The sequence below is a fragment of the Lithobates pipiens genome, unplaced genomic scaffold (genome assembly GCF_037356315.1).
Source record: "Lithobates pipiens isolate NorthernLeopardFrog02 unplaced genomic scaffold, aLitPip1_a1.2 Scaffold_19, whole genome shotgun sequence".
Classification (NCBI taxonomy): Eukaryota; Metazoa; Chordata; class Amphibia; order Anura; family Ranidae; genus Lithobates; species Lithobates pipiens.
In genome coordinates, this window is record NW_027507764.1 from 437,047,868 (window position 1) to 437,062,641 (window position 14,774).

Below are 14,774 nucleotides of genomic sequence, written 5' to 3' on the forward strand. Positions count from 1 at the left end.
GCTGGAAAGAGGGGGTGGCGCCCGTGCACCTTTATGGATGCACCGCCACTGATGAGAGTTGTGATTGCTTGTGGAAGTGTAAAAAGAACGGTAACCATTCTCCTAATCATGGAAGAGGAATGAGATCTCTCACTCTTATGAAAGTTTCAGCGGTTGATGAGTTTGAAATAAACACAAAAAGATAGCAGAGAAAGCTAATGCAATCAATTGCTGGGTGTGTTCTAACCCTCCCTTCACTCTGAAACAACCAGCATTGGTGGCTGTGGGTGTTGTGAACATCAGAGTACTACTTTAACTATTATCCAAAATTAATTTTACGCTTTTAACATGCTTTAGTCTAACTCTTGTTTTCTCCCTTTTCTTTCCTTATTTTGATATGTAATTTTGCTTAAGCTACATAATGTGGATAAGGGTGACCCAAAGATACTTTTTTACATGATTTTGAGTCTTGGAACACTTTTTATGGAATTATGATTTCTCAATCTAATTGCATAATTAATGAGTTGTTAATACCCTAAACTGCCTAAAATAAACCTAAAATTTATTATTAATGATCATGAAAATAAATATCGCTGCTCAGAAATAAAGACATAAACTGTTAAATGGTTCTCTTGTGTCCATGTGGGTTTACCAACTATATGCCATATTTGGGTGCACATTAAACCTTCTGCTCTAGGATATGTGTGGTATTGAATTCAAACCTATCTTAAACACATTCATGTATTCATTTTAGCATATTTACAGAACAAATAATTCCTTTATTCTTTAAAATACAAAACATTAAATACATTTCCATGCGTAAACCATATGACTTAAAAGACCACAGGGCTTGTTTAATAAAACATCAGTGCAAAAAGTCTGAGGTACAGTAATTCCATGTAACTAATATCAGCTTTGAGAAACTTATTATGGTTAAACTAACAAAGGCTGATTGAATTTTATTACAAATATTGTGTAAACCATAACCAAATTTGCAATATACATTGCTATGCAAACCCTGTTTTGATCCCTTGCAATGAATAGTGTTGCTTGTGAAAAGCAATGATTACCAAGTCTAGAGTCTGAGACAAACTCCTGTATGATTTCTCCCTTAGGATTCTTAGACTTTCAGGCTCCAAAGAACATCTTCAAGGTACATGTATAAATGATGAAATCTTTGGTCAGATGATTTCCCTAAAAGATAGATTAAAATTATAAATATTTCACCAAAATCTAGATCGGGGGCAAGTCTTTAAAGCACCTTGGGGGTTATTTACTAAAGGCAATTTCACTTTGCACTACAAGTGAACTTTGAAGTGCTGTCACTGTAGATCCGAGGGGGACATGCAAAGAAAATAAAAAACAGCATTTTAGCTTGTATATGATTGGATGATAAAATCAGCAGAGCTTCCCCTCATTCCAGATCTTCCCCTCAGATTTACAGTGACTGCACTTCCAAGTGCACTTGTAGTGCAAAGTAGATTTGCCTTTCGTAAATAACCCCCCTTGTGTCTTGTATATTAAAATAGGTAATCATCCAAGTCTGAGTTTACGTTTTTTTACATTTAGAAGGAAAAGTGCAAGTCTGCTTAGTGCTATTAGTTATGGCATTAGTTATGGCAACTAGAGGTGGAAATTTTTTGCATGGTAATTACAAAATAAAGGAAATATTCAATTGAAATGCATGGTTATGCACACACGTAGACGTTAAGAGGAGTTCAAAGGCAGGGGCATTTAGAGGCAGAAAAAAAAAACACTACCAGCACGTCCAGGAGCAGCAGAGTTTGGGCGCTAAAAATGCTTGACACTTGTACATACCTATAAAAGCATTAACACTAGGGACATTTAGCACTTTAGCGTTAATTCATTTCAATGGCCTAAATGTGCCCAAATGTGTTACACGTATTAACAAGCGTCAATAGTTTTTTTCTGCCAAAACGCTGCTGCCAGGATAAAAGGCGTCTTGGAGAGATGGCCAAAAGTCAAGTCTGCATGAGACCTGATTTATTTTGAAAAAATAGAAACTTTTCAACTTCACTTAAGAAAACATAATGTTATGTCTTAAATAATCTATGAGTGAAGAACCTGCTGTAAGTAATTTCTATATGTTTCTGCCCAATGAAGCTTCCTGCTATTGTTTACATTTTACTAAAGAGAGATCAGACTAATTTCAAAGCTGCTACATGACCACTGGATGACACACTCTACAGGTCATAATGAGATGGTGAATATCAGGATATTTGGTTAGGGAGGAAGTTCTGTAAAGTAAGACTGTCGTGATAAACATTTAAATGCTGCCATGGCCAACTTGTTTTAAATGGTGCCTCAATACTTACTGAGCCATTTCCATAAAACAAATCCCAACCTAAACTGGTGATTACCAAATAACATTACTATGTTGGGTGAAAAAATATATATCTTTGTTGTCATGGATGTAAAAGACTGCTCTCAAGCTGCTCGCTTAACTAAACACAAATGCTGTGTCAATGAATTAGAATTTCCGTCAGAGCGCAGCACCCAAAGTAACAGTGCTTACACCAGATCCATGTACCTGTCATAGATGATTATGTGAATCTGTCAAGCCCTCTCGCTGTCTGCCAGTCGGTCCGGCACTTACCCCATCTACGTGGCAGGTGGTGGGCAGCAGGCATTGGGATCTGTGTCCTTTCCTTCATCACAGCGGCGTCTGCCGTGCATTTCCTCCTCTCCTCCTAGGTGTACAATAGGATCGCCTGTCATTTAAGCCAATCAAGTGACAGGCCCCAAGACCTGCTTCCTGATTGGCCGGGAGGAGGATCAGTGTTACAATAGCCATCATTCATTCGCTATTGTAACACACCTGGGTGGGCTCGGTTAGCAGTGGTCTGCTCCCCGAGCCCACCCTCTGGCTCTAATCAGGTGCTTCAAACCCCAGGTTTAGGGCCGGATGTATGGATGGGGGGGGGGGGTGCGCCCTTAATGGACGGGCCTCCCTTGGGCAAATGAGGAGTTAGAAGAGACGCCAGTTTTCATTGTCCCCAATGTCCCTCCCAACCAGGCCTATGCATCGGATAATTCTTCAGACCTTTCCACACTTCCCTAAAATATTAGCCCATATTTGTAACAGCCTGACATTTTTTTGGGGGGTACAGTGTAGCATGACTGAGTAATTGCCATTCAAATTGTGAGAGCACCAAAAACTGAAAATTGGTCTGGGCGGGGGATAAAATTGCCTGTATTGAAGTGGTTAATTAGCTTGCTTATCTTTGAATTATTTTAGGATCTGTCACAGCCATAGTGACATATTCTACTAGTGACTGTAGTAAAAACTGCCTGAATCTGGGCATGTGTTGGTACTTGTACCGAAACTGGCACAAGGCTTTCAGAATTAGGCTCAGGCCAAATCCCCAGAAAAGTGACATCGCTGCTTTACTGAATTCCTCTGATGGTCACTGGCTGCCAGAAGCATTGTGAGTGTTTCATTTCATATGAGTCTGCAGACTCTCTGTTGTTTAGTCACATGTGTCTGCCTGCTTGCAATTAATATAAGAGGATCAGCAAACAATATCAAGGAAGCAGAGCATGTATGAGTAAAGGGCAAATTTGTCCATCCCAATGCACATATACAGGTGCATCTCAAATTATAATATCATCAAAAAGTTAATTTATTTCAGTAAATTAATTCAAAAAGTGAAACTCATACACTATCTTGTCAAAAGTATTGGTCCGATGGAGCAAAGTCCGATCATGTGTACAGAAAACCATCGGACTTTGCAAACACACATGCTCAGAACCAATGCAAAAGATCAGACAACAATACGGAAGTTGACCAAAGGTGGCGGTAGAGCAGAAAAAACACATGATTTGGTGAAAGTTGGCTGAAAAAGTCTGATCGTGTGTACAGTATGAGGCTTCAGTCTGTAGGGTTCAATATTGAGTTGGCCCACCCTATAACCGCTTCAACTCTTCTGTGAAGGCTGTCCACAAGGTTTAGGAGTGTGTCTATGGGAATGCTTGACCATTCTTCCAGAAGTGCATTTATGAGGTCAGGCACTGATGTGAACAAGAAGGCTTGGCTCACAGTATCCGCTCTAATTCATCGCAAAGGTGTCCTGTCCAGTTGAGGTCAGGACCCTGTGCAGGCCAGTAAAGTTCCTCCACCCCAAACGTGCTCATCCATGTCTTTATGGTCTTCACAAAAGAGGACATTGGACCACTGAGCAACAGTCCAGTCCTTATACTCCCTAGCCCAGGTAAGATGCTTCTGATGTTGTCTCTGCTCAGCAGAAGCTTGACACAAGGAATGCGACAGTTGTAGCCCATATCCTGCATATGTGTGTGATGGCTCTTGAAGCACTAACACCAGACATAGTCTACTCCTTGTGAATCTCCCACAGATTCTTTAATGGCCTTTGTTTCACAATCCTCTCAAGGCTGTGGTTATCCCTGTTGCTTGTACACCCTTTTCTACCACAGTTTTTTCTTCCACTCAACTTTCCATTAATATGCTTGGATACAGCACTCTGTGAACAGCCAGCTTCTTTAGCAATGACCTTTTGTGATATACCCTCCTTGTGGAGGGTGTCAATGACTGTCTTTTGGACAACTGTCAAGTCAGCAGTCTTCCCCATGATTGTGTAACCTACTGAACCAGACCATTTAAAGGCTCAGGAAACCGTTACAAGGGTTTTGACTTAATTAGCTGATTAGTAAATCAACCCCACAGTGTCACTTTCTAAAGGCAAATAGACTGTGCACTTTGCAAAGTGCAATTGCACTCTGCAAGTGCTGTTGCTCCAGAGCTTAGTAAATGAGCTAAAGCTTCACTTTGCAAAGAATACCCAATCCCGTGCAAGGAAAATAAAAAAAAATAAAAAACAGCTTTTTTGCTTGCATATGATTGGATAATGGAATTCAGCAGAGCTTTTCCTCATTTACTAAGCTCTGGAGCAACTGCTCTCGCAGAGTTAAATTGCACTTTGTAAAGTGTACAGTCTATATTCCTTTAGTAAGTCAACCCTTTTAAGTCTACAATATTGAACTTTTTCATAATATTCAAATTTTCTAAGGTACCGAAAGAAATACTTGGAATATATCACTCTGTTTGTAATGCATCTATATAATATATGAGTATCACTTTTTTAATTGTATTACTAAAATAAATTAACTTTTTCATGATATTCTATTTGTTTGATATGCACCTGTATAACTACTAAATGTACTTAGAAAGAAGGTTTTAAAAAATGTATACCTATTGATACAGTTCTTTTTATTATACTTTTCAAATTAATTTGCAGGTCTAAAACAAACTTTATAAATAACTTAATTTGATATTTAGTTGTCTGTAAAGTTTGTAAGCCAAGTCTGTTATTCTTTAGGTTGTAAGAAAATCAAAGATAAGGATGGCATCCCTGCACCTTAAAAACAAGTTAGCAATGGCAGTTCTCGTATTTATGTTCAAGAAGGGAATGATGTGTAGGCAGACCCTTGTTAATATTTTTAGGAAGGCAAACATTAGACTGGTCCTGTAAGCTATGGGCAGCTGGTGATAACCGACAGTAAATACACTTTCCACTGACCAAGTTTCAAACACTTACTGTACATTCTGACAATTGTGTACATACTAGAGGTCCTCAAAATATAACAAAAATGACATTTACATTGACATGATTATAGTTTTTCATATCAAGTACAATAGAATAACCTTTATGCAGAGTAACACGTCAATCACTTAGTCAGCATACCGCTTCTTTAGGGAGAATACATAGATATGGAAGTGTTTGCTAAGCTGCTTTCCCTAAAAAAAAAAAGAAAAAAAAGAATCATAACTACTGATGCACATAAATACTTTATTTGACTAGTATATCACTGTAGCTTTCTATCATGTTGTGTACATGTTATGCTAGATATATATTTATCAGGAAACTGACATTATTTATTATTCTCAGTACACTTAGAAAAGTCACCCTCAATTGACAACTACTGCTAAACACAACTATGCCATCAATCACAATGAACATGATACTGTAGCCTTTTAGCATGACCTCTACATGTTATATACTGTATCAGTTTTGTCCTAATCACCACCTCAGCCACAATTTATCTACATTTTCCTATGGTAATATAACATTTAATTCAAATGCTGAGCATTTAAATGGCTTGTTGTTTGTTATCTTTTAGGGCTCAAAAGTAGCATCTGCATACAAAAAGTTATTGATTATTATATATGTTATATATGTTATCAATATATATTATTATATGAACAGAATAGGATCGCTTGCATAATTCTAAATCACTTTTTGCATACATAGTATAGTAATGCAGCTAAGTAAAGGTGGTCATTACAAATAGTATGGCTCCTTATATTTTTGATTGACCATACTGTTTTAGCCACTATAGAAGCATTATCGAGATATTGTATGTATAATATTTATAAAACTGAATTTTGAGTACCAGCTTGTTTTCAAGAAAAGCTTTTCATGTTTCAGTGGAGGTTCTAAGCTCTAGAATTAGCACAGTTTGTCACTAGATTTTTTTGGGGACTCATTCGGAGGGATTTTCCCTCACTTTCTGTTCCAGCCAGTATGGTTTAACCAGACAGGAAGTAAGGAAAAATCACCACTATGGACACAGAAAAAAAAAAGCTGGCAATATTCTAGCCTTTCCCGCTCTACTTAAAGTGGATCTAAAGGCTAAAGGGTTTTACCTTCATTCAAAGCATCAGAATTCAATCTTCATTTTAGGTTTTGCTTTTTACCTATTAGAAGAGATGAAAAAAATCTGGCTTCCCCACTCCAGAGATACCAACTTGGCATGCCAAGCATATCTGTTTCTGTACTCTAGACAGAGCACTGGCTAGTACTGAGCTCATTACTATATTATTACCTACTGGAATGGCTGTTAACACTTGGCTGGTGACAGGAATAGTTGTTGGACCCAGGCCATGGCAGCCTGTCCATAGGGGGTGTACGGGCGCAGCCCCACCCCCAGGCAGTCACAAAAAAAATAAAACTGTGCTACATTGATGCTAAAAGCAATATACAGGAGAGTTTTTTTTAGTTTATCTCTCTGCATACTACTACAGCAGATTCTATTACTACAGAACTACAAGAGCGTCTTGCTGTTATCCTTCCAGGGGATCAGAAGCATAAACTCTTCTTCCATGCATATGATGGAGCCAGCGTGATGAGGGGTGCCACTGCAGGGGTTCAAAAGAAGATACAAGATATGTACCCAAAAGCCCATTACATTCACTGCTATGCACATCAGCTCAATCTGATAATGCAACAGGCCACTTCTCAAATGCCCAAAGTGAGACTTTTTATTGCTAACCTTGGAGGATTTTCCAGATTTTTTGCAAGATCACCCAAGCACACAGATGTTCTTGATAAAGTAGTTGCCCATAGACTACCGACATCAAGCAGTGTCAGATGGAACTTCCACAGCGGTGCCATCAATACAGTGTTTGAGCACAGAGAACACCTCATCAGATGTTTTGAAACTATGCAAGACTCAGGTAACTTTGACCTTGTTACCATGAGAGAGGCAGCAGGCTTTGCTTTGCCATGCTGCTGGAGGATCAGGATTTTAAATATTTTCGGACACTTTTAAGCAACATCATGCTGCATGTGGACCTCCTCTATGCCAAACTCCAGAAGAAGGACATAGATTCAGTCCACATTAAGGGGAGCGTCCAGCAGTTCCAGCAGGACATACAGAAGATCAGGTAGCAGCTGTATTCCTCCTTTTCCATGTGTTGTATTATTATTTTTATTATTATTGCTCATACATTTTGCAGAGATTCTATCCCATCCCTGCTTGACCAAAGCAATGAAGGTGGTTCTCAACCGGGGAGGTGGTGCTCACTGAATCCAGGAGAACATAAACGCATTGCAGCTGATGTGAGTTTTTATTTGTTGCAATATTTGTCTTTTTGATACCTCCCTCTTATAGATATGAAGATTGGAAATAAAAATATTTTTCTTACAATATTCATATAAAAAAGGATGTGATCTAAAAGGATTTGTTATTCCCTCTAGTGGATAACATTAGTATTACAGCCTTTATCTGTGCTGTCAATGGAAAAGACAGTGGTGACAGAGATGACTGACTTCAACCAGAAGGTCATTGAGAAATTTGCAAGCCAGAAAGAAAGGAGAGCAAAATTTAATTTCAAATAGTACTACTGGTGCTAATGTGAATGTGGCATGCATTTGTATTCAGTCACATTTACTCTGATTCTGAGTTTTTTTTCGTTGTTTATTGTACAATAAAGTTTGTTTTGAAAAAAATCACTGATTCGTGGTACATTTATTGCATTCTTTAACAGTTGACTTAAACATTAACATTTTCAATATTTTATCTAGCAGTAATGACACATAATCACCTGATAAATGCTTATTTAGAGTCCTTCATTATTAACAGTGTAATTTTTCAGTTTGTTTGCACCGATCTGTGAGGCTATACTATATAATTGATCTGTGAAGCTGTGCTATATACCATGATCTGTGAGGCTGCGCTATACCATGATCTGTGAGGCTCTGCTATATACCATGATCTGTGAGGCTCTGCTATATACCATGATCTGTGAGGCTGTGCTATATACCATGATCTGCTGAGCTATATACTCTGTCCTGTGATGCTGATCTATATACCCTGATCTGTGATGCTGAGCTATATACTCTTGACACTATGGGTGGAAGCAAGTGGCATACAAGGGATGGAGAGGGTGGATTATATAAGGGGTGGGGCTTATGAGAAGTGGGAGTGGTCAAAAACGAAGGGTGAGGTCTGGCGCCGCCCATCCTGAAACTTCACCATGCGGCCACTGGTTCCAGGTAGTTATAGCTTTAAACTAAGTTATACCTTCCCCTCCCGGGTGCTGGAGATGTGGTGGGATTCCTGGGGACTTCACCCACATCTTCTGGACTTGCCCAGCAATTACCAGTTACTGGAAGGAGAATCTAGACTTTATCATGTAGATCACCTCAGTGCCACTACAACCAACAATGGCAATCTGCATACTAGGCCTGATTGAGCAACTAATCCCTATGGTGGTGGGACGTAGGCTCGTGGGACTCCTACTGTTTTATGCCCACAAAGCCATAGCTCTCAGCTGGTGCAAACCAACCCCCCCTCCTCTCTCCCTGTGGAAACAACTTATCAACAATAGCCTACCTCTGTATAAAGACACATACGCCAATAGAGGTTGCCCCAACAAGTATGTAAAAGTCTGGTCTAAATGGTTGGCAGATCCCTCCTCTGCTTTGGTGGTCTCCTAGTAGAACCCGCACAAAATATCTCTCAAGTGGGTGCCAACGGTGCACATTGAATATAACAGTTATTACACCCCTATGTACAAATATGGACTACAGTATCTAGAGACCCGGGGAGCTGCGCTGCTGTACAAATAATTGCAATCAATGATGTATACCTGCTATCTATGTATGATATAATTACTTGAGGTCCCCACGGGGATCCCATTGTTGCCATGTAAGACCACTGTATGTTTAATTGTCTGTTTTTGTTTTCCTTTCTGTTTTTTTGTTTTTTTGTTTTTGTTCATCGCAAATCAATAAAAAGATTTAAAAAAAACGTATACCTGGTGAATAATTACCACAATGTAAATGGTATTCTTTGTCATTTTTATTTTCCACAGTTAAAAAAAATAACTAAAATCCAAATGAATGTAAAAATCAACAGCAAAAGAACACTCACCACACATACTCCATAATGTACATGTGCTACTGTAGCACCAACTGCAGCAGCAAAGAAGGTAGGTTCTTCCATTGTCCCAAGATACCCAGAGACAGTCAGTCCAACCACAAGAGCCAGTGGCCAAAGGAGCCAGTGGAAAACTTCTGACCTGGTGTTACTCATCTGACATATGATAACCCTGCACTGTCAGATAAAGATACAGATGTTAGCTCTTAGAAAGTGATGGTAAAATACATTTATATAAACAAAGACATTAGAAGGCAGTCAGACATACAGACCAAGACACTGAACCACTGCCAGGTATACAGATCCCCATATCATATGAGGATCTTTTTACAGCAAAGGATCTTTTTTGTGTGTGTTAATTGCAAAAGACTTATGCCGTGCACACACAACCGGACTTTCCAGCAGACTATTTGCGATGGTCTTCCCAACGGACTTTCGGCGGACTTTCTGAACGAACAAACTTGGCCATACACAATCACACCAAAGTCCGACGTATTCGAACGTGATGTCGTACGACCGGACTAGAATAAGGAAGTTCATAGCCATAGCCAGAGCCAATAGCTGCCCTAGTGTCGGTTTTCATCCGTCAGACTAGCATACAGAAGAAAGGATTTTTCGACCGGGCTTGAGTCCGTTGGAAAGATTTGAAACATGTTCTAAATCTAAAGTCCGTCTGATTTTTAGACAGAAAAGGTCAGAAGAAGCCCACAATCCTTCGGACTTTTGCTATCAAAAAGTCCGGTTGTGTGTACGTGGCATTAGGCTTCATTTAAACTTGCGGTTGGTTGTGGGGTTGAGCCACATTTTGCCACCCACCAAACACCCCCCATTATGCATAGGCAGCAGACGGGGGTGTTTACATGCTGTTTCCACAATCCTTTGCTTCATGCCTGCAACAAAGTTCACTCAACTTGTAGCAATCACTACACATTCAAGCAAATGGAAAAATGCTACAATAAATGCAATTGTGGCATATTTGTTGTCAAAAATGGGGTTAAAACAGGTGGTAGGGGGGTATTGCATTGCTTCCTCACTGCCTGTCAGTAGCACGGATTGGACTTCAGGGGCAAGGGAGATTTAGATGCATGTCTAAATCTACCCAAATCTACCCAAAGGAAATCTACCCAAAGGAAAATATAATTTTTTATTTATTTCAGTATAAAAATACAATTTTTCTCTTTAAACAGTACCAACTTTGGTATATATAAAATCTAACACAGTCTGCCATTAAGCATATACGTAGGCAATGCTGTGCTCTCTTTTTAGAAAGCCCAGCATGCTTTGCAAAAATAAAGTCATGAATGTATTAATAACCAATACATTACAACTATTATATAAAACAACAGTTTATAAACGTAATAAAGTAAAATTAAGCAGAAAACATGATAGATTAATTTATAACAGAACTCCAACTAAAGAGCTAAATACACATGGAAAGTATGTGTATGTGACTTATTTTACCTGCTGCAGGACTTGTAACTCTGTTCAGCCAGTTTGTAAATCATATTTCTGCCACACTGCACAGCCAGGCAGATGATGCACCCATTTATATTTTTTAAGCTTTGCAGCTTCCAGTGTCAACCCTTCCTCTCCAGCTTGTTAATTGTTTATAATGAATCACCATCATCACCCAATGAGGAAGGAGGTGACCTGTAAAGCTATAAAGGTTAACCAAAAAAGAATATATTTCTGGGTTATGCAATGTGGCAGAGGTGTATCTGTCAAAAGAGAGGCTCATAGCAGGTAATAGCAACTGTGAGTTTGTTTACTTTTTTTGTATAAGTGATTTGGGTGGCTTTACGGCCACCAGATCATTTCTAAACTACTGTGTTACAAATGTTGGGTGGTGAAGAATGCTAATAAAAGAAGAGCAGCGGTGGTCATAAATTCATGTAGTTATTAAACAGATGATTGCATGACTTATCACATTCTAAACTACCCTGACTCTACTGTTCTTTTTAAAAAAAAGATAAAGGACATATTATTCTTGGGGTAACAAACGTAGACTTAAGTAGAAAAAACTGATTTTCTTATGATTTCATCATTTGCCTAAACTACACAAACAAGGCACCTTTTCAGAGGGATGCCCCAAAGTTGTGGGTATATTTTTACTTTTGGAAAGACTGAGACAGTGAGCAGATCACCATCTCCAACCACTGGTCCAGTGTCTACCTAGTTACATTACAAATACACAGTGGGCATGAGGAGGAGTTTGCTGATATTTATTACCTCTAGAAGTGCAGAGATTTGATGGGGGTGAAGTCTATGCCCTCAATTGCCATTCTCTACATGAGGTGGTGGGAAAAGCTCTACACCGTTGCAGGTAAAAATTAATTTTGGGGCTGTATATCATGGTATGGCCATTTTATAGATGATCAATAATGACAGAATGTCTCCTGTGCATAAGTGTGACAGCCTGGTACATGTGTAAAAGATGACATCAAGTTGCTGGGGAATGCTTCAAGCCTTGCTGCCCTCTAGGATTGTGGGTGTCCTGAAGCCGCTATAAAAAACAAAGAATACAAAAAGGGGAGGTGCTCTGGATCCTCGTGTCTTGTATGAGAGTTTACATTCAGTGGAACGAACTTGTGTGGTTTTGCTCTAATGAAGAAGGAGCTTACCTTGACTCCCCCTGCACTCTGGAGTGAACCAAGTCTAGGACTACTGGGCTATAGATGAGTAGCTTGATGAGCGATTTTAATTCATGTTTGGTAGTATTATTCTTGTTGATCTAAATAAAAAAAATGCTGTGGGATAATGCATTAGGCAGGTGTGCCCGCTTATGTTTGTTTATTTTATAGATAATGTTTGATGACCTGGAGTGGCCCACTCCAGGTTACATTAACACCTTCAGCCCTGGAAGGATTTACCCCCTTAATGACCAGGCCATTTTTTGCGATACGGAACTGCGTTATTTTGAGGTATTTGATCACCTTTGGGGTTTTTATTTTTTGCGCTATAAACAAGAAAAGATCAACAATTTTGAAAATATATATATATATATATATATATATATATTTTTTACTTTCTGCTATAAAATATATCCAATAAAAAATATGTAAAAAAAATCGAATTTCTTCATTAATTTAGGCCAATATGTAGTCTGCTACATGTTTTTTGGTAAAAAAAAACCCATTTAGCGTATATTGATTTGTTTTACGCAAAATTTATCGCTTCTACAAAGTATGGGATAGACTTAGGGAATTTTTTTTTTTTACTAGTAATGGCGGTGATCAGCTATTTTTAGCGAGACTGTGAGAAATCGGACACTAAGTGACACTTTTTGGGGACCAGTGACACCAATACAGTGATCAGTGCTAAAAAAATGCACTGACACTGTATAATAGACACTGTCAGGGAAGGGGTTAACTTTAGGTGCAATCAAAGGGTTAAATGTGTTCCCTATGTGTGCTTTCTAACTGTGTGAGGGATGCTGACACTAGACAAAGAGAGAGATCACTGTACCTTATTAGTAGGAATCACAGATCTCTCTCTTCCTCTGTGACAGAACGACGGCCTGCCTTGTTTACATAGGCAGACCGCCATTCTGTCCTTCCCCCAAATCGATTGCGGGTGGCCGGCAGCCATTGCAGCCGCTGGACCTGCTGATTGGCTAAGCAATGTCCAATCACAGCGGGAGTGGGTCGCCGGCGGCGTAAGTGTGCCCCTGACCAAGAAGAGCGAACAACGTACAGGTACGTTGTTTTGTGCAGCCGGGCCAACCTGTGGCAGTAAATGTGTGGTGAGCAGTCCGGAAGTAGTTAATGAAGCACTTTGCACTATCGGTTGCCACCCTGGCCATAACAGCAAGGTCATTCCAATAGGCTAGTTTATAAGTTCATTTAGGAATTGTTCCTTTATGAATGCATTAGAAATGTATGCACAATTGTTGGACAGAGGCTACTCCAGCTGCCTAATTAGTAAGGTGAAGAGTGGATCTTTGAGGGATGGGAAAGAGGTAATTAAGCAGAATGTAAAATGTAAAATAACTAAGAAAAACCATGGAATTTTGTCCTCACTTTTGCTATTAAAAATATTCTAAAGAATATAATGAAGTCACTGAAATTATTAAGAGAAACCTCCTTATATGTATGTACTGTATAAATGTCACCTTCTCTGTATAGTGAGCAAGAGAAAGCAGAGGCAGACCTGGTTGACAGCTAAGGCTGGCCATACATGTTCAATTCTCTTGTACAATTTTCCTTATGTAGTGCAAGGGCATGCCTAATTGTATACAATTGAAAATTGTTTAGTTTTGACCTCATATTATATGGATTTTGGTAAAGCTAAAGAAAAATTGTACAAGGCAATTGTACGTGTATGGCCAGCCTAAGGGTGTGATAGATCTACTTACAGGTACTTTCAGTACCATAAGAAAAGAAAGAAGTTTTCTAACCCATTACAGGCAAAAAAATCCTGTAAACATAGCATTAATTGCAGGAATAAACATTTTATTTATGCGATTTTTTGCACACAGTATAATGCACAGTATGTGCGATGTAGTATGGGACATATCCGCACAAATATTGGGGAGTGCTATTGTTGTAGTCAAGGTATTCCCTTGTCTCAGATGTCCACTGTGTCCAGGCCCTTTAGAAATGCACAAAACAATAATATGACTTAGTTGATGCATTTCTCCAGCCCGTTCTGAGATTCATTTTGCATTTTTGAACTTGTGTTTTTGGTGCGTTTTGCATTTGTTTTTTCTAATAGGAAAGGCTCCTTAACAACCAGTGAAGAGCGGGTGGCCACCGTTGTCCTTAACAACCGGTGAGTCATCAGCTGTCAGAGGAATTCCCCCGCTGACAGCTGAATGTAAACAAAATAACTTTTTTTTTAAACTGTGTTTGAGTCACCCTTATCCTTGCCTTTCCTAGCATGCGGGGCTGCATGCTCGGATAATGGTCTAGTATGGATTTTGGCATGGGATACCCCCATGCAGTTTTTATTTTCTTATTTTTTGTGCCGGCATTCTATTTTTTATATATTCAGCTGGCAGCATGGGATGCCACTGACAGCTGATGAATGATTGGTTGTTAAGGATATGGCAGCCGCCCCCACTCCTTAACAAACCCCTATTCACTGGTTGTTAA

The 14,774-nt window shown here is 39.2% G+C and overlaps 1 protein-coding gene across 3 annotated transcripts in view; it reads right to left on the reverse strand.

The window, feature by feature from the left end:
- Nucleotides 1-737: 737 nt before the first annotated feature.
- The window catches only part of LOC143997176 (ethanolaminephosphotransferase 1-like), a 90,573-nt gene continuing 76,536 nt past the window's right edge, over nucleotides 738-14,774 (reverse strand). Inside the window, exons 9-11 of one of the 3 annotated variants that reach the window (XM_077492656.1) lie at nucleotides 9,676-9,858; nucleotides 5,703-5,755; nucleotides 738-1,173 (exon numbers count right to left, since the gene is read on the reverse strand). In XM_077492656.1, the coding sequence (XP_077348782.1) occupies nucleotides 1,161-1,173; nucleotides 5,703-5,755; nucleotides 9,676-9,858 (249 nt within the window). In that variant the 3' untranslated portion in view covers nucleotides 738-1,160. Of the gene's footprint in view, nucleotides 1,174-5,662; nucleotides 5,756-9,675; nucleotides 9,859-14,774 lie in introns of those variants that run through there. The other 2 variants (XM_077492655.1, XM_077492657.1) reach the window with 2 other exon arrangements.